This window comes from Dermacentor andersoni, chromosome 2, assembly GCF_023375885.2.
Source record: "Dermacentor andersoni chromosome 2, qqDerAnde1_hic_scaffold, whole genome shotgun sequence".
NCBI lineage: Eukaryota > Metazoa > Arthropoda > Arachnida > Ixodida > Ixodidae > Dermacentor > Dermacentor andersoni.
In genome coordinates this window covers 124,616,588-124,637,538 of record NC_092815.1, presented here as the reverse complement: position 1 = coordinate 124,637,538, position 20,951 = coordinate 124,616,588, and the positions used below count along the sequence as shown (strand labels likewise).

Genomic DNA, 20,951 nt, shown 5'->3' with positions numbered 1-20,951 from the left:
GTTCATCAGCAGTAAGATTTATCCCCTGCTACACAGTTCACTATTTTAAGTTGGAACGGTGATTTAACTTGAAAAAAATAAACAAGGAAAAACAGATTGAAACATTGGAAAAGTTTCCCCTATATTAACGGCCTGGTACGTACGGTGGTTTGAACGGGCTCGACCAAAAGTGCTTTACTGCAACAGATAACGCGCATAACGCTGGCGATGCTGTTAGGGATGGGCGAGAAATACAAACCCATGCCAATGCATCAGAACAAATGTTCTTGTGTATTGGCGTGGGTTTGTTTCATTTCAACTTGCACAATAAGTGCACCTTATTTTGCACGGGAAGTCTACTTCAAATAGCAAAAGACAGCGGCTTTTGTATTGAAGAACAATTATTTACCTCGCGCCTCAAGCCCCGTGATTCAAGAATTTATCGCAGTGGAAAGGCCGCCGATGTGTTTGTTGCCATTACTCTCAATACAGTAATCAATCAACGCACGTTCATCTCTACAGAGACAGCCTGACCTTCGATACGGATATACATGGCAGTGGTTACCCCACACACTCGTCATACAATTCCCTAAAGCCGACATCACTGCTAACATTCATGAGAGCTCGTTCTTGGTGATGTATAAAAGTGATACTTTCCACGTGCATTGAAGCTATATCGTGATTTTTTGGGGCTCGTATTCACAAAAAGTGCTTTCACTAGAATTGTTCGTAAGAGCAAATTCTAGCCAATCCTGATGCTGTGCATATTATTAGAAAATACCGCCAGCCAATGATACAGACCACTCAAGAACGATAGGGTTTGAGAATACGGGCCCCTGGTGTCCAGCATAGGCCTCTTAGCACGGCACGCTCTTGAGAGTGAATGTTCTTGGGCATACATTTATACCGGTGTCCCACGGTCAAGTTTTGTCGCGGTTAGGCCCGATCAGAATTGAGATCGATCCGCATGAAGTGCTGCTAATCCGTCACTTTCGATCGCGATCTTGCTCGATCTGCATCTATACAGTCACGATCCGGGCATCGCGATCGAGGCTTTTCATCGCGGTCGTAGGCTAACGACCATGTAGTCCTGAGAGTTGCAGACAATCAGCAGACGATGATAGTCTTACTGGTAATGACAAACGAAATATTTTATAAAAACAGAGTTGTATGTTACAATTTTTACAGCACTATTGTCGTTCGCGATCAGGAAATTTGATCCTGATCGGATCAGATGGCGATCAAGTGATCATGTGACATTGGTATTACACTTGTCCATATTGTCCATATTGGGGCAAGGTGCTCGGCGGAAGCAGCGTGATGAACGCGATGCTCCAGGTGAGAGGGAACCGGCACGACTACGACCGTTGGGAACGATAGTATGGAGCAAAGGGTTGGGCATACGAGGACGTGCTGCCACATTTCAGAGGCATAGAAGACTATCGCGTGGGACAACTTGATGGTGAGTACTCAGAACAAAGAGTGATTCGTGTAGCTGATTTACAACATCGCTAGTACAAAAAAGGACCTGTTTTAATGATGTTGGATGACTGCACGTCGCTGAATGACCCGATTTCTAAAGGAGTATCGACGCGCACAAATAGACAGCCAAAGAAAGCAATGGACGTGAACCAGTGTAGAAGATTTGCATACTTGCAGCATACGGTGCATTTATTAAGTTATTCAATGGTATTACGACGCAGTTATATCGTGGTGAAGAGATACATTAGAGTTAACAAGCGCCTACATTTCCAAAAGCTAGTCTATAATTAAGCAGCACGGCTCATTCCAAAAAGAAAATGATGAAAAAGTGGATCACCAGCAAAGCTGTTGGAAAACCATTCAAATGCCGTCGATGGGGATATAAAATGTTTTATTGTTCAGCCTGTAGTCTTAGTACGACACCGTTGTTGAGCATTACGATTTTGCACTCCTCCGACGCTCATCGTATTCACGCTGCTCTTCGGGAGTCTTAAAATTGCGTGGTCTACCCACAGCGGTCTTTCAGTGAACTTAACGAGTTGCTAAGCAGATCTCCCTTTTATATATGAAGTTGGGTGACGTGACTCACTGATTCGTATCCTGATGATGCTCTTTTCTCACCGGAGCAGTTTATGTAACCGTAATATTTACCGGGAAACACAGGGGGCAGGGAATGTGCCTCGCATTGTTCACAGGCGCCTTATCATCCATCACATGGTTTGGACGCTTATTTTGTGCTTTTCTGTATTGAAGTTAATACTGAGATGTGTGTTGTACGCCGAATTCCAAAGGAGATATGCACATTTTTTTTTTTTTTTTGCTGACGAACACGAAAAATCGTTACCTGCTATAGGCTAACAGCTTCGCTATAAAACGCTCCCAAATAAGCGGGATAGTTCACGGTTAAATCTATTAAAAACTTTGGTAACACTACATACTTGCACGTGTATGCTTTTTTTCTCAGCCAGCCAGCTCGGGCCTAAAGGGACAAGGCATTGCCTTTCGCACTTCTGTAAAAATTTTCTCTCCTGATTTCTTGCTTGTTGTCTTTGCACATTTCCACAAACTGTTTTATTACCATCTTTTGCATCTTGCGTCATTCTGCGACACAGCATTGTGGAACCATCTGGCATGCACTCGGCGAACGCCGGTTGTTATCTCTGAGATTCAGGGGTGGAGCTGTGATCATTTCAGGGCGGAGCTTTGATCAGCTTTGACGTTACACGCAAGAGGCTTTATACAAGACGACGGGGACCAACGTAAGTCGTAATTACATCTTGCTACTGAAGTAAAGAAACGACGCAAACATGGCCACAATTCACATGAAGTTACGCACTGCACAAAGCAGCGAACGGAATGATAAGGACGACGCCATGACAACGCCGATGGCGACGATGATGCTTAGTTAACTGACAACAAAGAGAACGACAAGAATGTTGCGCTAAAAATCGGCGCTGCAAATTACCGCGCTTAATTTCGCAAAACGGCGTCGCCTTTTTTTTTAATGATCGCGGAGAGCTATGCCCATTATCCCATGACCTTGAAGTTTTGCACATATCGCCTTCAACTCATCGACTCCTTCTATGCAAGACCTTACTTTCATTTCCCTTAGCAAAGGCCTTCGTGCAGACTACACGTGTTATGAGGAATACTCCTATACGGCCACCGTATTTCCCAACCCTCCAGCGCTGCGCGCAGTCTACGTCGAGGGCACAACGGAGGCACAATTAAGTTGAAAGAGTGACTGTTCCGACGGATGGCCTGCAATGTAACATACACGGAACTCCAATATGTCGCAGCGTATTGCCCCTACTTTGATGCCCACTACGTTTGTGGATGAGATGCGCGTCAAATGCCGGCAATCCAAACGCGGCTTCGCCGATTCCCTGCACAGAAAATGATGCGCTTTCGCCGAACAGCTGCGCAAACTCGCTTTGATGGTGTCGCTTTCTCTCTTCCTTTACCTTTTATGTCCCCATTTTCCTCCTCCTCCCCCTTCGAGCGCAGGTTAGGAAACCGATATTCCTATCTGTGTAACTTCCATGCCTTTACCTTGCCCATGAGAATGGCATACTATTGCGAGCATTTCGAGCATTACACAACAACGTTATACTTAACCTTGGTTCCCTAGGACATTGCTTCATTGCGCAGTAAAAAACACACCATGGCTTCTGTGTTGATCGAGTGGCAGTGCTATCGCACAGACGCAGTTGTTTGAAATACCGTGATTCGGATTACAAGTAAATTCTGTGCTACGGCATGCGTTGCCGACAATGACGGACCGATTCGAGAACTAAAATATTTCGGAAGGTCGAGCGTACCAGTCGCCTCCACAGGCGACCAAATCGCTGTTATATTTTTTTTAGGGCGATCGGCGTGGCTAGACTGCTACAATACTGACTGATGGTAACTGGAGCGCGCTTGAGATGTGGTATTATTTGTCCACGGGTGTGCGTGTGTGTATGATACTATACGTCTACACTGCCTTTTTTCTCTTTTTGCCTATTTTTGTATCGCCTTCTCTCGTTAAAGTAGGGTAACAAGTCAGATTTTCTGTTTCGATTAACCACTTTGTCCTTTCTTTTCTTTTACTCGTGAAACGACCTACGCACTGGAAATAAGAACCGCAGAGTTACATGGGGCCTTGCAGGGTGATTTGCTGGCAGTTGATGACGTAACATCTTCACTTCAAATTTCATTGGCACTATATTGAAATCTACACCATCGGCCTTGCTCAAGGAAGAGCCCGCTATTTTCGATTTCATTCAGTTCCACCGTCTGCATCTTTTTCTAACGGCGCAGAATACCACGGAGCCAGCGGCGAGATGCCGGTGAACTACGCCAACACCAGCACGCGTCTGAGCGACATCTTCCTAAAGGCGGGTCGTCAGGCTGGTTATGCCATCGGTGACTACAACGGACCCGAACAATCAGGTGGTCTTGCAGTGTCCTTAATGTGGCCAAGAAGGCTGGTCGAATAGGCAGGCAGTCGACATGCTGAATCCCGCGAGAGAGTTGAAGATTGATAAAATTGTTCCTTAAATATAATCGTGGCTCCTTGGCCTTATCAGGCTGATGAGAAATGTAACGTGGAATGACGCTAATTTTATCTATCGAATAGAACATTCATTTTTCTCGCGCTAAGTACTGTAAGACTCAACAGGAACGAAACGAACACAGGAAAAAACGCGGACACGAAGTGACATATGGTTGCATTCTTCTGTGTCACTTCGTGTCCGCTTCTTATCCTGTGTTCGTTTCATTCCTGTTGTGTCTTACAGTACTTAGCGCAAGGAAAATGGATACACACCAACTAGCCTAATTCATAGCTCTTCGAACAGAACAGTGTTTAAATCTCCAAGGTAAGGCTAGTTAAATTTCGCGTTGCAAGAGCGCACGTAGTTTCTAAATAGCTATCAGCCACAAAACCTGAGAGTGCACTGCCTCCCATAACGCGGTGCAACTCTGGAGTTGCGCGCGAAGGCTGACTGTGATGTTGGTCTCCTTTGCATCCGAGCTCGACCAGATCCATTTGTTTAGGCTTACACTGTCTTGCTATTCAGAAAAAAATATTTTTGTGCAAGTGAACTTCCGAATGAGTATGATGCGAGTGGCCACCTTCCAGCGAGAGAAAAATAAGTTGGCACAGTCGGGCCAAGCAGAATCGGAAAAGTTGATTTTTTTTTGGCTGGAAAACTGTTATGACCGATGACATTCTTAAGATGATACTTAAAATGTATGTATGTATGTATGTATGTATGTATGTATGTATGTATGTGCGAGCGAAAGCACGTGAGGTCAGCCGACGATCGCGACTGAATCTCGCACGCGCGAGGGAGGATAACGGAGAGCAAACGCGCCGCCTTCCGTCGCGCGAAAGACTGTAGGGGGACGGGAGGGATGGAGGAAGAGTGCGGCGTTGTGCTTAGTGGTGTGCTCCTGCAGCAAGTGCGTATTTCGCCACCGGGCGCAGGGGAACTCACGATGGCGGCTCAATCTTGCGCGCGATAGGGAGGAAAGTGGGGAGGCAGCGAGCGAGCGAAGCAGGGGGGGAGGGGGCAGCTTCGACTCCGCCAAGTGCGTGCTTTGCACGGCCGCGCACGGTCGCACGCGCCGTATCTTCAAAGGGATCTGCAGACGGCTCAGGCATCTGTGCGCGCTGTGTTCTCGCCGCTCTTGCGTTGAAGCGATAGACATCACGAAGAGCACTTCACTTACTGCTACTCCCGCGCTTGCTCATGCCAGCGGCTTGACAGCGTGTACGCGCCGAGCTCATCGAGTGCGATGTGTTCATGTTTGCTTATGCGCGCTGACACCATGCTTGTTAATTCTGTTAGTAAGCGAATGTTTCCAAGTTTATACGGCCGATAAAGCTACTATCCTTACTTTGTATAGCTGCCTACTAATTTGCTATCGCAATCGATGCTTCGGCTTTCGGGCGAAACTACGACTAATTTACTTTGGGTGCTCGTCTTTGTTCGCTTTGAAGTAGGTACACACGTGTGTTTGTTTTGAGCTCATGTATGCGTGTGCGTTTGCTTTTGTGTTGGCGTGTGTTTCTTTTTGTGTTTGTATGTGTGTTGGGGCGCGCAAATATTGTGTACGCTAGGTATGCGCATTCGCTTCGCATATCTTTCAGCTGCTTAAATTCTAATTATTCCATTGGTACTCCGCTACCCACACATGTTCTTGGTGGGTAACATCGCATCGGGATCAAACTTATACCTTTCCTGCTGCTCACCGCTTGTTTCGGTATGTTCTGGCATGTTCTCTGCTGTGTACCGCTCGCTCTAAACACTTTTGTTGAGGCGTTAGCGCTACTGCGAACAAGCAGGCTGGCAAGGGAATATTAATCTTTTTTTTTGTTCCCACTGTCCCCGCCAGGTATTATTTCAATCCCGGCAGGCATCGAAGCTCTTCAGTTCCTAAGCTCCGAGTATGCGGCTGAGTCCGACATACCCAATATTGAAGTGACTCTCACTTCCAGTACACCGGCCACGCAAGTAGACAGGGCTCAGCAACTCAACATAGGCATTTTGCCGGAGGTGATGTGTTGACTTCATTTAATAAATTAGAGATCGTAACGCAGCCGCATTAGAGACTACAGAACTAGACAACATAAGACGCGAGACAACATCTCGTGTTTATTGCTCCAGTATTTCTGGATACAAGCCTTGAATTGCTATCGGGCAAATGTGCCTTTCTGCTCTTCTCTGTAATAGCTTCAGGTCACGGGATTATGATTATTGGAACATGAATATATGATCACAAACAAAACCTGGTTAACTTGAAGCACGAGTGTTTTTAAGAGGTATTTTGTGATTTTGATTTGATCTGGCATGTTCTCTGCTGTTTACTGGCTTCCCCCCCTATCTAATGCACGCATGGGCCTTTAGGGTATATAAATAAATAAATAAATAAATAAATAAATTTATTAATTAGCTTCTATTTTATTTGTGTACAGGATTATGACCGCTTCTACGGCCCAAGATTCAACGAACCGGGATTCCGAGTGTCCATGACTAACAATCGGCCGAAATCACGTGGACACGTTACTCTGCGTTCCAAGGATCCCGATGAATACCCGGATATCAACCCCGGCATTTTTCAACACCCAGATGACATTAAAGCGGCTGCTCGAGGTAACAAGCTTGGTGACCTCAATGAGTGCGGGCACCTTAAAGCCAGGCGACGCACTCAGTAGGCCTCGGTTTTCTTTGCTGGCGAGCACTCAAGTAGTGTTAGTGTAGTAAATGTGCTAAGACTGTGTTGCTTTCATTCTCATGTTTTATGTCTATTAGTGGCACGAGCATCGAGTGACACCCTCGTTTCTTGCGCAGCACTTGCGGTTCACCTCCTGAGAGGATTGGGGAGGAAATACAAAATAAATCAGAAAAAAGGAAAAAAAAGAGTAGTACAGTACAAAATTCATGGGTTTTGTTATACATATGATATCAGAGAATAAGCTTAGTTACAAGTTGAGTTACTGAAATATCTGGAATAATTAGAATTAATTAGAAATCACTGAGATGGCCTGGGACGAAATTCAAAATAAACCAGAAAAATTAGAAAAAGATAGTACAGTACAATATTCATGGGTTCCATTGCCGACATGATATCAGAGCATAAGTTTAGTTACAAGTTCAATTACTAAAGTGTCTGAAATAATTAGAAATAATTAGAAATCACTGATTGCCGCTCAACAAAGCACAGAATCGTAGACTTAGAGACCCGCCACGGGAGCACAACCTTGGCGGACTTCCTGGAAACCCGGAAGCAGAAAGCGGAAGTAATGACATCACTAGTGACGTCACACGCAAGAAGGTGGCATCATACTTAACTGGCTACTTAATGGAAAACAGTTGTCTCTGAGTTCACTTCGTGCGTTGCGTTCACCTAAAGTTAACCTAAAGAACTCCAACGCCGAGGTTCGAGTGCCACTAAGAGACAGTTTACATTTATTACGTTGCAAAATAAAATACATGTACAGTACTTGCGCGTTTGTGCATGTACCCTTGAACATTACCAGTCGAATGTCATTTCGTTTTGACTGTATATGCCTTTTTCCTGAAATTGTTAGTGATTATTAGTTAACTAAAGTCTGGGGTTTTACTTGCGAAAATCACGATTCGGCTATGAGGCTATGTAAGGGGGAAAACCCTGATTAATTTTGACCAGCTGGGGCTCTTTAATATACGCATAAATCTTGTTTTTTTTCTGTTTTTTCGAAATGCAAGGCGTTTTTGCAATTCACCTCCATAAAAACACGGCCTTCGCTGCCGGGATCAAAATCACGACCTCGAGCCCCGCAGCTCAACACCATAGCCATTAAGCTACCACGGTGGGTCGAACCCTCCTTATCGTGGTCATAAGTGAATTCTTATCCATGTATTTTATGCGACGACATATCGCGCCGTCGTGGATATTCCTACTGTGAACTGGGAAGCACGAGAAGACACGGACAAAAGGAAAGAAATAATTGTCACATGGGTGAGTGAAAACTTTATTCTAAATGTCCGGCGATTTGGGCGGGGTGGGGCCATAAGGACCCCAGCTTAGGTGTCGGCCTCGAGTCCTTGGACTCAGGCGGCTTCCTCGGCCTGCCCGACGGCCCACAATTGATCGGCGAGGTCGTGCCTGAGCAGGGCCGCCTCCCAACGCGCCCCGCGGTTCGAGACTGCCATGTCTACCCCGTTCGTCGGGGACTCCTGCTGCTCGCTACCGGTGCATGCCCCCAGCATGTGCTGCAGCGTCGCTCTGGCTCCGCACGCTTTACCATCGTCGGACGAATAAATGTCGGGGTATCAGAGGTGAAAGATCGCCGGGTTCGGATACGTGGGTGTCTGCAATTGCCTCCTGGCAACCGCCTGTTTCATGTTTAGTTTGGAGTGCGGTGGTGGGCATTTACATCTGTTCAATCTGTAGTGTTGCGTGACGTCTCTGAAAGTGGTCATGCGATCCCTCCACGTCCACTTCCGCATCGCTCTCGCGGTCGGCTAGACGTCGGGATTGCCAGCGGGCGCCGCGGCTTGGCATGCAAGTCCTCGAGCCGCGGCATGGGCCGTCTCGTTTCCCGGGAGCGGGGGATCCGTGTGGGCGGGGGTCCGTACGAATAAACTGTCCTTTTGACGGCAAATATTGCCCTGTTGAATTTGGAGAATGCGGGCCGCTTCCCGGGAGATCCGGCCGCCAGCGTAGTTGCGTATCGCTGCCTGCGAGTCGCTTATTATCACCTCGGCGTCCGTGGTGGCTACCGCGAGGGCTATCGCTGCTTCCTAGGCCACCTCCGTCTGTTCCGTGCGTATCGTCGCGCTCGCAACGCAAGTTCCGCTGTGGTCCGTGATTGCGACCGCAAAACCGCGTCGCCGCTTGTAACGGGCCGCATCTACATAAACGGTTTCTTTGCTGCTGCCGTATTTCTTTTGCAAGTCTCACGCGCGCCTGTTGCGCCGGCCGATGTAATGCGTCGGGCGCATCACGGGGGCAACGGCGAAACGACGATGCGCTCGCGAATCGGTGTGGGTATCGCGGCCTTTTCGCCCTGCTGCGTGTGGTAGCTGATGCCCAGCGTCTCGAGGATGTGCCGTCCGGTTCTGGTTTTTGCCAAACGCTCGTACTGCGCGACGCTGTGCGCTTCTATTATCTCGTCTAGGGTATTGTGTGAACCCAGTTTGAGAAATTTATCCGTGCTGGTATTGACTGGCAATCCGATGGCAGGTTTGTACGCCTTGCGGATGAGGCGGTCTAGCTTCGTTCGTTCGGTCACCTGCCACTTGAGGTAGGTGGCGACGTACTTTATGTGACTGGTTACGAACGCCTGTACCAGGCGATTGCTTTCTTTCGTTCTACTATGTCTGTTTGTGGTACCTTTCCGCAACCGGATTGTTTCATCAACCGCACGCTCTAGCCTGCGTAGGGTTTCGCCGTTGTGGCCATTGGCCGATAGGTTCAAGCCCAGTACCCTAATATTGTGAACATGCGGGATGACGGTGCTGTCCGATAGTGGCTACTCTAATTTCTGTGTCTGTGCACTCGGCTGCGGAATCGGCGTTATTGGGTTTGCGGGCCCTGTGCGTGGGTCTGTAGAGCAGGAGCTCCGATTTGGCCGCGGAGCATTCGAGGCCCGTGTCGCGCAAATACTCCTGCACCGCGTCGACAGCCTCCTGCAACGTTTGCTCAACGTGGCCGTCATTTCCCTCAGCAACCCAGAGCATGCTGTCATCGGCGTACAATCTGTGGTGGAGGCCTTCTATCCCTGCTAGTTTCTGGGGTAAACCGAGAAGCACGAGGTTAAAGAACATGGGCGAGATGACGGAGCCCTGCGGCGTGCCCGTGCAACCTATGTCTATGTCTTGCGATTCCAGTCCGCCGATCGCTATGCGTGCACGGCGGCCAGTAAGGAAGTCCCGTACGTTGTCGTACGTTCTCTCGCCCAGTCCCAATTCTCGTATGCTTTCAAGTATCGTGGCGTGTTTTACGTTGTCGAACGCCTTTTTGAGGTCAAGACCGAGCAGTGCTTTTGTGGATCGCGTGGGATTGTTTACGATGTGGTGTTTGAGTTGGATCATGACGTCCTACATAGAAAGGTCACGACGGAACCACAGCATCGTGTGCGGTACCATGTCTCGGTCCTCGAGGTAGTTGGTAAGGCGAGTAAGAACCGCGTGTTCTATGACCTTGCGGACGCAGGACGTCAGGGATATTGGTCGAAGATTGTCGATCTGTACCCGTTTGCCCGGTTTGGGGATCATAATTATGCGCGCCGTTTTCCACGATCTCCGTGTGGCGCCCGCATTCCAGCACGCGTTGATGTTCTCCGTCAGCCGTTCTATCGACTCGTCCTCGGAGTTACGGAGCGTTTTTTTCGTTATCCCGTCCGGGCCTGACGCCGATTTTCTGTTGAGCTTGTGCAGTACCGCCCTCACCTCAGCTACGCTGAAGTCCTCATCTAGCTGCGCGTTACTCTCCCCCGCGTGCGCCGGATGCGCGACGAGGCTAGGTGCCTTGACGTAACGGGTTCGCACGGCTTCTAGAAAGTCCGCGGACGTGCCTTCGTAGTCATGTACTCGCCTCTTGATCTTATGCGCGTGCGCTTATATGGTCTCCTCAGAACCCAAGAGATGCCGAAGGAGGTGTCATATCTTGGCCTGCTAGCTGGTTCTCCATACCGTTACACGTCTCCTCCCATTGTGGTTGGCATACCTGCAATGCGTGGTATTCTATGTCCCTGTTTAGCCGTGCTATGCGTCTGCGTAGCGTTCGATTGTGTCGTTGACGCTTCCACCTGTCTTGCAGGCTGCGCTTGGCTTCCCACATGTGTAGGATTTCACTATCTATCACCTCTAGGTGTGCTTCCGGCGGTACTTCCCGCGTTGCCGCCTCAACGTCCTTCCTGAGCGTCGCGGTCCAGCTCTCGATGTCGTCGACTGCCTCGCTGCCGTGATTATGCGATTATGCTCTTTCCGGGCTTTGCGAAACGCGTCCCATTCCACCAGTCGATAGTGGTTGCCCTTGGTGCCGTCCCGATGACCGTGGTGATGGTTGCGCGGTCCCACGTCCACCTGGATCTCGATTACCGAGTTATCGTTACCGAAGTCCTCCTGCGTGTTATGCCACCGCGCGCCAGTGACGTTCTTCGTGAACGTGAGGTCGGGCGAAGTGTCCGCGCATATGCTGTTGCCCTTGCGTGTGGGCGCGGCAGGGTCCGTAACGAGCAGCGGCCCCTCATTCTGCGTGTCTTCCCACAGGCGCTTACCAACTTCGGCGTTTCGTACTTGTACCCCCACGCCGCGTGGGGCGGGTTCATCACCCGCGATGATTAAGGGTCCGTCGCCGGCTGCCTCGCTCGCCTTTCGCAGTAATGTGCTAAAGCGATGTTTGCCTTTGGGTCTGCTGTACACGTTCAATACAAACAGGCCACGCCCTTTTGTCGGAATAAGCTCGATCGGTATGTGCGGTATTGTAACGTTCTTGAGTTCGCGTTGCGCCACGGTGAGGTTACGTCTCACTAGAGTTGTAGCGGCCGGCGGTGCTCCCGCGGTCACGGCCTCGTCGATCGCTTTGTAACCGGCCAGCTTGACCGGGTCGTTGGTTTCTTGCAATAGTATTACGTCCGGCCGTTTCCGGTTGCGTAGGAATTCTTGAAGATGCCCCCGTTTCCTCCTGTACCCTATGCAGTTCCACTGCCAGATCGTGTACGTGTTCTGTGTGTTACGCTGTCGTGGGCGTTGTGTTTGTGTGGTGTCGTGTCGAGCCATGGCGACTGTCCGCATTATTATTTGCCATTCGGCTGACCCTGCACCTCTTCGTCTGGTACCGGCCTAAGGTACGGCTTTCCGGTCGCCCGTACCGGGCGACACGCTACGTCCGGGAGCCGCATTTCAATGTTGTCTATGCGCGATTGCAGCGTCGCGACCATTTGAGTGAGTTGTGCTATTGCACTGCTCAGCTGCTTGGTTTGCGCGGTTTGGTGAGCTATTGCGCGGTTCAGCTGCATGGTTTGCTGTGCTTGTTGCGCCATCATAGAGTCAACCTTGTCTTCGAACCTGTCGACTCGCTCGCGGAGTTTCTGGTCGCGTGTTTGCAATTTGGTCTCGGCCTGTTCCGGGTCTAGCGCTTTGCATTTATTAGGTGCGTGTTGTGCGTCCTGCGCCTCCATGACTTCCTCCGCGCTCTCGACCGTTTGAGCAGCCGCGTCTGCGGCGACGGGTTTGGTCAGAGGAGGAGGAGAGGGGGTTGTTGGGCCCCCCCTTTTTAATAATTGTCACATGAGCTTATCCAATTGACATTTTTTCCCCCTTTGTCGGTGTTCTTTCGCGCTTCCCAGTTTCCAGTGGGGACAGGCTCCAACTCACCCACCTCTCAATTCTTCTGCGGCGTTATTCTTCGGAAGGTGGAAAGGGGGAAATGATATGTACATCGTCATAAGGGAAGAGCTAGGCGCTCATGCAGAATAATTGCCGGCCACGTCTTCCTGCTGTTCATGATCTGAGAATGCCTGCCAAACGCACCCCAGCCCATTCTTATTCTTCTGATTATTTCCGTCTCATGATCCGGATCCGCCGTCACTACTTGCCCTAAGTAGATGTATTCCCTTACGACTTCCAGTGCCTCGCTGCCTATTGTAAATTGCTGTTCTCTTCCGAGACTGTTAAACATTACTTTAGTTTTCTGCAGATTAATTTTTAGACCCACTCTTCTGCTTTGCCTCTCCAGGTCAGTGAGCATGCATTGCAATTGGTCCCCTGAGTTACTAAGCAAGGCAATATCATCAGCGAATCGCAAGTTACTAAGGTATTCTCCATTAATTTTTATCCCCAATTCTTCCCAATCCAGGTCTCTGAATACCTCCTGTAAACACGCTGTGAATAGCATTGGAGAGATCGTATCTCCCTGCCTGACGCCTTTCTTTATTGGGATTTTGTTGCTTTCTTTATGGAGGACTACGGTGGCTGTGGAGCCGCTATGGATATTTTTCAGTATTTTTACATACGGCTCGTCTACACCCTGATTCCTTAATGCCTCCATGACTGCTGAGGTTTCGACAGAATCAAACGCTTTCTCATAATCAATGAAAGCTATATATAAGGGTTGGTTATATTCCGCACATTTCTCTATCACCTGATTGATAGTGTGAATATGATCTATTGTTGAGTAGCCTTTACGGAATCCTGCCTGGTCCTTTGCTTGACAGAAGTCTAAGGTGTTCCTGATTCTATTTGCGATTACCTTAGTAAATATTTTGTAGGCAACGGACAGTAAGCTGATCGGTCTATAATTTTTCAAGTCTTTGGCGTCCCCTTTCTTATGGATTAGCAGCATCGCCACCACCATCACGGAGTGCTACCGTAATTACATAAAGGCTGTGGTCGGAGCATTCTCCGGTAGCTTATCTAAGATCTTTCGTCCTCTACACAGTAGAATGATTTGCTGCGCGAGTTGATACATTTCATTCTTGAGGCGAGCAGTGCGGGAAAACTTGATACGAAGGCAAGGAAGGCGGGCAGCACTCTGTCCGTCTTCCTTGCCTTCGTGTTAAGTATTTTTCGAGCAGCTCGCCTTGTAGTCTATGCTGTTCCGTTGTTCGTCGCTCGTAATGAACTAACATTTGTTTCTATGGCTCGTCTGGGCACCCGCATGGCGGAACACAAAACCAGAAGGCGAACACAAAACCAGGGAAGGTGACCAGAAAAGAACCACGTCTGCTAATCTTGACGAGAGGAAGCAGGCATGAGAATATGACGAGAAGGGAAGCAGAAGGAAGGAGGAGAACGTATAACTCACGTATACAAATGACGGGGCATTAAGAAGCATTGTGATAAGCTGCTTTATGTAAATGGAAGCCTGCGTCCCGAAAAGTTCAGTGTGGGATCTCAAAGCTCAGTCAATAAAGCAAACAACTTGTAGCGCGACTAAAGTTTGCCTTTGAAGTTTCAAAATCGGCGGAAAATATGGCCCAGATCCCGTCGATTGGTCGCCCCAATCGATAGCAAGCCGCCACTGCATGACGCAAACACGTGACTGCGTCAAACTGGTCACGTGGTTCTCTGCGCACCTTGGTGCATGTGTCCCCAACACTTGATAAGTCGACGGAACTCAAGATCAAGGGGGAGTCTGTTTCGAGTCACCGTGGCGCGTGTGGGCCTGCGCCCAGCCGTGGCCAAGGGTAACATCACAGTGCTTGAGGCGAATTGTCGTTTTCACCAAATTTCTGGAAATTACTTTCGTCGTGTTCATTTCTGATGTCGCGAAGTTGTTCTTGTTTTTCAAACGTTTAGCTATTAAATAACAATTCATCCTTGCGTCAACGGCTCCCGCTTGCGCCTGTTCTTGGCGAGGGCGAGGGCAGTTCTTGGCGAACGCAACCAAAAAGCAAAGTTACTTGAAATCTTGATAACCGATTCGGTTCACCGATAAACAGTCGTGCGTGAACTTGCTCGTAGGTACGAGGGTCTTCATCGATTCGATGCTCAACACGAGCGCCATGAAGAGCATCGGTGCCAAGCCATGGGGCGTCACCTTTCCACCTTGTGCTGAGGCAGGTGCCCAGTGGAGCTTGGGGTACATCGAGTGCCTTTTCCGCCATTGGGCATATCCATCCTGGCACACGTGCTGCACCGTGCCGATGGGTTCACATGCGGAGGCGATCCTGGACGAAAGGCTCAGGTCGGTATATCAATATAGGACTCCTGCGAGATCGCACATGGTGTCCTACACCAATACATGGGAATACTGCCACAACCTAAGATACCATAAAATGGAGGAACGTATGTTCTGGCCTACAGCCCAGGCACACCCTTGACTCGTAAGAAGTGATAAGGGATATCGAAATCCTTAAAGCTTATAAGCGCTTTTGAGCACTTCTAGTGCACAAGTGCTCCGTAAGCCATTGGATTGGGTAACATGTATTGGAGAACCAGGCGTGTACTATGGCACACAACAAAATGGAGTATCCCATTCTGAGCAGAAATGGCCTGTGGAAACGATCGCTGATACCCTTTTTTAGACACCAGGGAGTAGCGCTTACAGCGTACCCTGTTCAACAACCGAAATATGTTGATACCGTTAGCTGACAACTGTATAAGAGGAAAAACATGTCCACGAAGGAGTTAGGCACGTGGAACAACACATATGTGTAGAACTCCTTATCTAGTTCCACTATGTGTAGAACTCCTTATCTAGTTCCACTATGTGTAGACCTCCTTATCTAGTTCCACGATGTCCGGCTCTGTACCCTTGTGCAATTGTGCGTTGTGCTTTGTGGTAATAACAAGCGAAGAACATGTGCCTAGCTTTGCAACTGGGGCCTGTAAAAAGAAACTTGACTTGGTGTCGGTTCGCAGTGTCACAATTCACGGAACTCTATGTCTATATTGATTTGGTTATCCATTGAAGTCATGTTATGATGACCATAAGAAGTCAGTAACAAAAAGGCTGATACACAAGTGTGAGAATGAAAAATATAGTCCACTTAGCTAGCATAGAGTAATTAAGCCTCCAACTACTTCTTGGTCTGTGCAAGGAGGGGAAATTGTCTAATTCGCAAAAAATAGAATCGCAGTACTAAAGGGAACGCTCCAAATGTCAATAAAATTATTTGTTACAGCGTAACAATGTTGGCAGCAGAAAGAACGTTCGTCTTCTAGAAATGGCTGCTCTGGTGGATAGAGTTTTCTTTACTCAATTGGCATAAACATCATATCCTTCTTTACTAGTTGAACGACCAAGCAAATATGTAGTGCTGCAATCAGCACTGTAAAAGTCTGAAGTTACTCAGCAGAACGTCAACAATGTGGTACATTTACAGCGAAGCTGTTTATGCGGACCTTGTGACGTCGTTGTCGGACTTCGCTAAAAAGAGGCCATATGACCTAGCGGGAGAGGAAAAGAGCTCAAAAGGGGGAAAGGGGTTGGGGTGACCCCGTTCTCCCAGTGAGAATGCTATTCTATACGCGAATCTCATACGGTTGTCACATGGTGCATTTTCGGCGATCGAGCCAGATCGGCATCGAATTTACCGACTATTGATTCCACCCTGCCGCGAAAGAAACATATGATATTCCAGCAGTTTGCGGCCAACGAAGAGTGCCCAGCGAGTTAAACTCGATACTGGGAGCGCGCGCGTGGATGCCGATACCTTTTGCTGGCGCAAGAAGTGCCGGCAGCCACGTCACTTGTCAGACCATAAGACGTCAGTTAGAAAAAACGCCGATACACAGGCGTGTGAATGAAAAATGCCCACTTAGCTAGCGTAGAGTAATTAAGCCTCTAACTACTACTTGATCGCCAAAACGATTGCATCGCTCGCATCTCCAGTGGTGGACCTTGCGCCCAATGTACAGAGCTTTGGATAAGTGCTTCCGCACATTCCATCCCAACTGCAACTATTGGAAGACCACGAGTAGTGCGTACTCCTGAGGAAGAAGCTGCCTACTGCTCGCGTCAGCGAGAGTTCGCTCGTGAACGGGCTCGTGGTCGTAGGGCCGACCCCGAGCTGCGCGCTAGAGATGCCAGATGCCAGAGATGCCGCAAGAGAAGCACACGTAAACCATGATCACCACACGAAGCACGCAAAAGCGGAAAGAAGTGAAAAAATGGTGAAACAAAAATTTACAATATCGACTGCAAGCAAAGTTTGAGTTACGTGGTTTAACCCTCGGTGTAACTAACACAGCTTCGCTGTTCGAACATCTTCACGGACTGAAAAGGACGGGGATATTTCATTATAACACTTTAACAACAATCGATGCAATGAAAGTATCATAAAAAATATAAGAGGGGAAACATTTAGATGCTTTCAAAACTTGCTCATAATACTGACTTACGGTTCTCCTACGCTGGGTTCGAGGCAACTTGACCGGACTCCGAGTGGCCGATGCCTCCGTGATGCCAGATATCGTGAGCGGAAACACTAACGCGCCAACCATGATGATCGGCAGCAAGGCGGCTGAGATGATAATACAAGACAGCGGACCTTAGTGACAAAAGCATTGCCAGACTTTCTCATGCCGAACAGCTTGGATTATGGAAAAGGAAAGACAAAGAGGACGCCGTCGTCAACGGCGTTAGCACTGCTGGACGCAGACTGACTAGTCAGTTGCCGCACTTTGCATTTCACACTTTTCATCGCTCGGACATTGAACATCGAATTCAAAAATTCTCAGGAGCACTCAGGGCTGTGTAGTCAGCTGCTATACTTGTTTTAAAATAAAACATCATAAAAAAGTGTGATAAAGTTTTAGAACCATATCAGTGAATGATTTCTAAACAGCTGAACAAATAATGTATTTCGATCAAGATTGGCGTTTCAAACCTCCATATTTAAGTTGAAATACAATTTTCAGCTTTTCACATTTACAAACTGCGTTCTCTGCTGTCAATTTGGTGTCGTCAAAACTTCAACAGATGAATGGTAAGGAACGTTCACGCATTTCAGAGAATCCCCCAAATTTAGCGAGAAGTGATAGGATATAGTATGATTCGGAAGTATTAAGGTGATAGCATTCCCTGCTCTGTGGCTATGGTGTTAGGCTACCGAGCACGAGGTCGCGGGATCGAATCCCGGCCACGGCGGCCGCATTTTGGTGGGGGCGAAATGCGAAAACACCTGTGTACTTAGATTTAGGCGCACGTTAAAGAACCCCAGGTGGTCAAAATTTCCGGAGTCCCCCACTACGGCGTGCCTCATAATCAGAAAGTGGTTTTGGCACGTAAAACCCCATATTTTTTTTTTGTTAGCTTTCTTGCGGTACTTCAGACTTTTCGGGGACTAAGTTTGCATGTATGTGCCTAACCGTATTCCCGCCAACCTGGGCCGCTGTGTATGGTCGAATGGGTAACGCTGCTGTGCTTTGTTTAGTATTGAATCAATATAGCGGCACAATGTATTGTCACCATCGAAACGAGCTATGTATGAGGCGTGCACTGAAGCGGGACTTCTCTTGGCGCTTTCCTAAGAACATCATCATAATCATCAGCCTGGTTACGCCCACTGCAGGGCAAAGGCCTCACCCATATTTCTCCAACTACCCCGGTCATGTACTAATTGTGGCCATGTTGTCCCTGCAAACTCCTTAATCTCATCCGCCCACCTAACTTTCTGCCGTCCCCTGCTACGCTTCCCTTCCCTTGGAATCCAGTTCGTAACCCTTAATGACCATCGGTTATCTTCCCTCCTCATTACATGTCCCGCCCATGACCATTTATTTTTCTTGATTTCAACTAAGATGTCATGAACTCGCGTTTGTTCCCTCACCCAATCTGCTCTCTTCCTATCACCCTTAACGTTACACCCATCATTCTTCTTTCCATAGCTCGTTGCGTCGTCCTCAATTTAAGCAGAACCCCTTTTCCTAAGCCTCCAGGTTTCTGCCCCGTAGTTGAGTACTGGTAAGACACAGCTGTTATACATTTTTCTCCTGAGGGATGATGGCAACCTGCTGTTCATGATCTGAGAATGCCTGAAAGACGCTCCCCAGCCCATTCTTATTCATCAGATTATTTCAGTCTCATGATCCGGATCTGCGGTCACTACCTATCCTAAGTAGATGTATTCCCTTACCACTTCCAGTGCCTCGCTAGCTATCGTGAACTGCTGTTCTCTTCCGGGACTGTTAAACATTACTTTAGTTTTCTGCAGATTAATTTTTAGACCCACCCTTCTGCTTTGCCTCTCCAGGTCAGTGAGCATGCATTGCAATTGGTCCCCTGAGTTACTAAGCAAGGCAATATCATCAGCGAATCGCAAGTTACTAAGGTATTCTCCATTAACTTTTATCCCCAATTCTTCCCAATCCAGATCTCTGAATACCTCCTGTAAACACGCTGTGAATAGCATAGGAGAGATCGTATCTCCCTGCCTGACGCCTTTCTTTATTGGGATTTCGTTGCTTTCTTTATGGAGGACTACGGTGGCTGTGGAGCCGCTATAGATATCTTTCAGTATTTTTATATACGGCTCGTCTACACCCTGATTCCGTAATGTCTCCATGACTGCTGAGGTTTCGACAGAATCAAACGCTTTCTCGTAATCAATGAAAGCTATATATAAGGGTTGGTTGTCAACAAATCTGCTGTTACCTGATCCTCCCCAGCCGCCTTCTCCCTTTGCATATCTCCCAAGGCTTTCTTTACTTCTTCCGGCGTTACCTGTGGGATTTCGATATCCTCTAGACTATTTTCTGTTCCATTATCGTCGTAGGTGCCACTGGTACTGTATAAATCTCTATAGAACTCCTCAGCCACTTGAACTATCTCATCCATATCAGTGATGATATTGCCGGCTTTGTCTCTTAATGCATACATCTGATTCCTGCCAATTCCTAGTTTCTTCTTCACTGCTTTTAGGCTTCCTCCGTTCCTGAGAGCATGTTCAATTATGTGTTATTCTTACTTTTGTAACGATAGCAATTATGTAGACAGTAGAAGCGCATTTCTGCCGTCGGCGTTGATGACGCCGTGATGTTCGGTATAAAGTTCAAGGGCGATAACATTGTCGGCCCTCGTCGTATGCTGTATGCACGAGTGCAAGCGTGCGGCGAGGGTGAGCCGACGATGGTGGCTCAAGCTAGCGCGCGCAAGGGAGGAAACGCCCCGTTCTTCCTTCGCGCGCAAGGCACGGGGAGGAAAGTGAGGGGGGTGGCGTTTTACTCTGGCGGCGGCCACGATGGCGTCATCTTAAACGCGATCAACGAAGAGGACAGAGTGCTCCGAGTGCTGATAGCTTCTTGTGCGCTATATTCTCGCCGCTTGGTTCTCGTTGAAACGAGAGTTAGCATTGTTGTGTACTCCAGGGTAGCATATCGTACTGCTGCCGAGTTGTAGCGGCGCCTGGCTATCGGAGCTCGACCGACGTTAATTATTGGGTAGCGTGGCGTTGTCGGCGGGCTGCAGGCATCCGGTAGACCAAGGCGACCAAGGAAGGGCGAGACGATTTCTAGCGCGAAATTTGCACGGTTTATTCAAAGGTAGATGAAAGATGATGAGAAGAGAATGAAGTGATCAAAAGTACATTTCGGAGCCCCTTAAATAGGCTCTCTACAATCGTTGGAGGGATCTTGCTTCCGTCGACGTCCCGTGACCGTCACAGAAAAAGGGCCCCTCCTCCTCTGATTATAGCGAGCCTGCTGCAAGGAGGAGGCCGTTTCGCCTCCTGGAATTGTAGACGCCTGTCCGTCTCTTCTGCGCGTTGCGGGTTCATGGAAGCTCTCCTGTAGTGTTTGTTCGAGGAAAGGGTCTCTCTAAACTCGCACGCACGCACGCACGCACACGCACACACACACGCACACACACACACACACACACACACACACACACACACACACACACACACACACACACACACACACACAAACACAAAAGAGGCCTGTACACTGCGGGGCTTCCGCCAAACCGGCAGACACTCGAAATGGCCATGGCGAATTAGGAAGTCACGCTTCATTTCGACGAGGCCTGGAGGAAGAAGGGCGGGTGAGAGAAAGTTCTTTCTGCAC

At 48.5% G+C, this 20,951-nt stretch overlaps 1 protein-coding gene and 1 long non-coding RNA gene across 2 annotated transcripts; both read left to right on the top strand.

The window, feature by feature from the left end:
* Nucleotides 1-1,269: 1,269 nt before the first annotated feature.
* Nucleotides 1,270-17,767, top strand: LOC140215841 (alcohol dehydrogenase [acceptor]-like; the record flags this gene model as incomplete). The annotated part of the gene is made up of 2 exons (XM_072286158.1): nt 1,270-1,358; nt 17,298-17,767. Coding segments are annotated over 2 exons (231 nt in total), but the record flags the coding sequence as incomplete, so codon positions are not given.
* On the top strand, nt 6,377-15,121 carry LOC126541168 (uncharacterized). Its single transcript, XR_008614717.2, has 3 exons — nt 6,377-6,506; nt 6,926-7,103; nt 14,904-15,121. It is a non-coding gene; the product is annotated as an uncharacterized lncRNA (long non-coding RNA).
* Nucleotides 17,768-20,951: the final 3,184 nt, after the last annotated feature.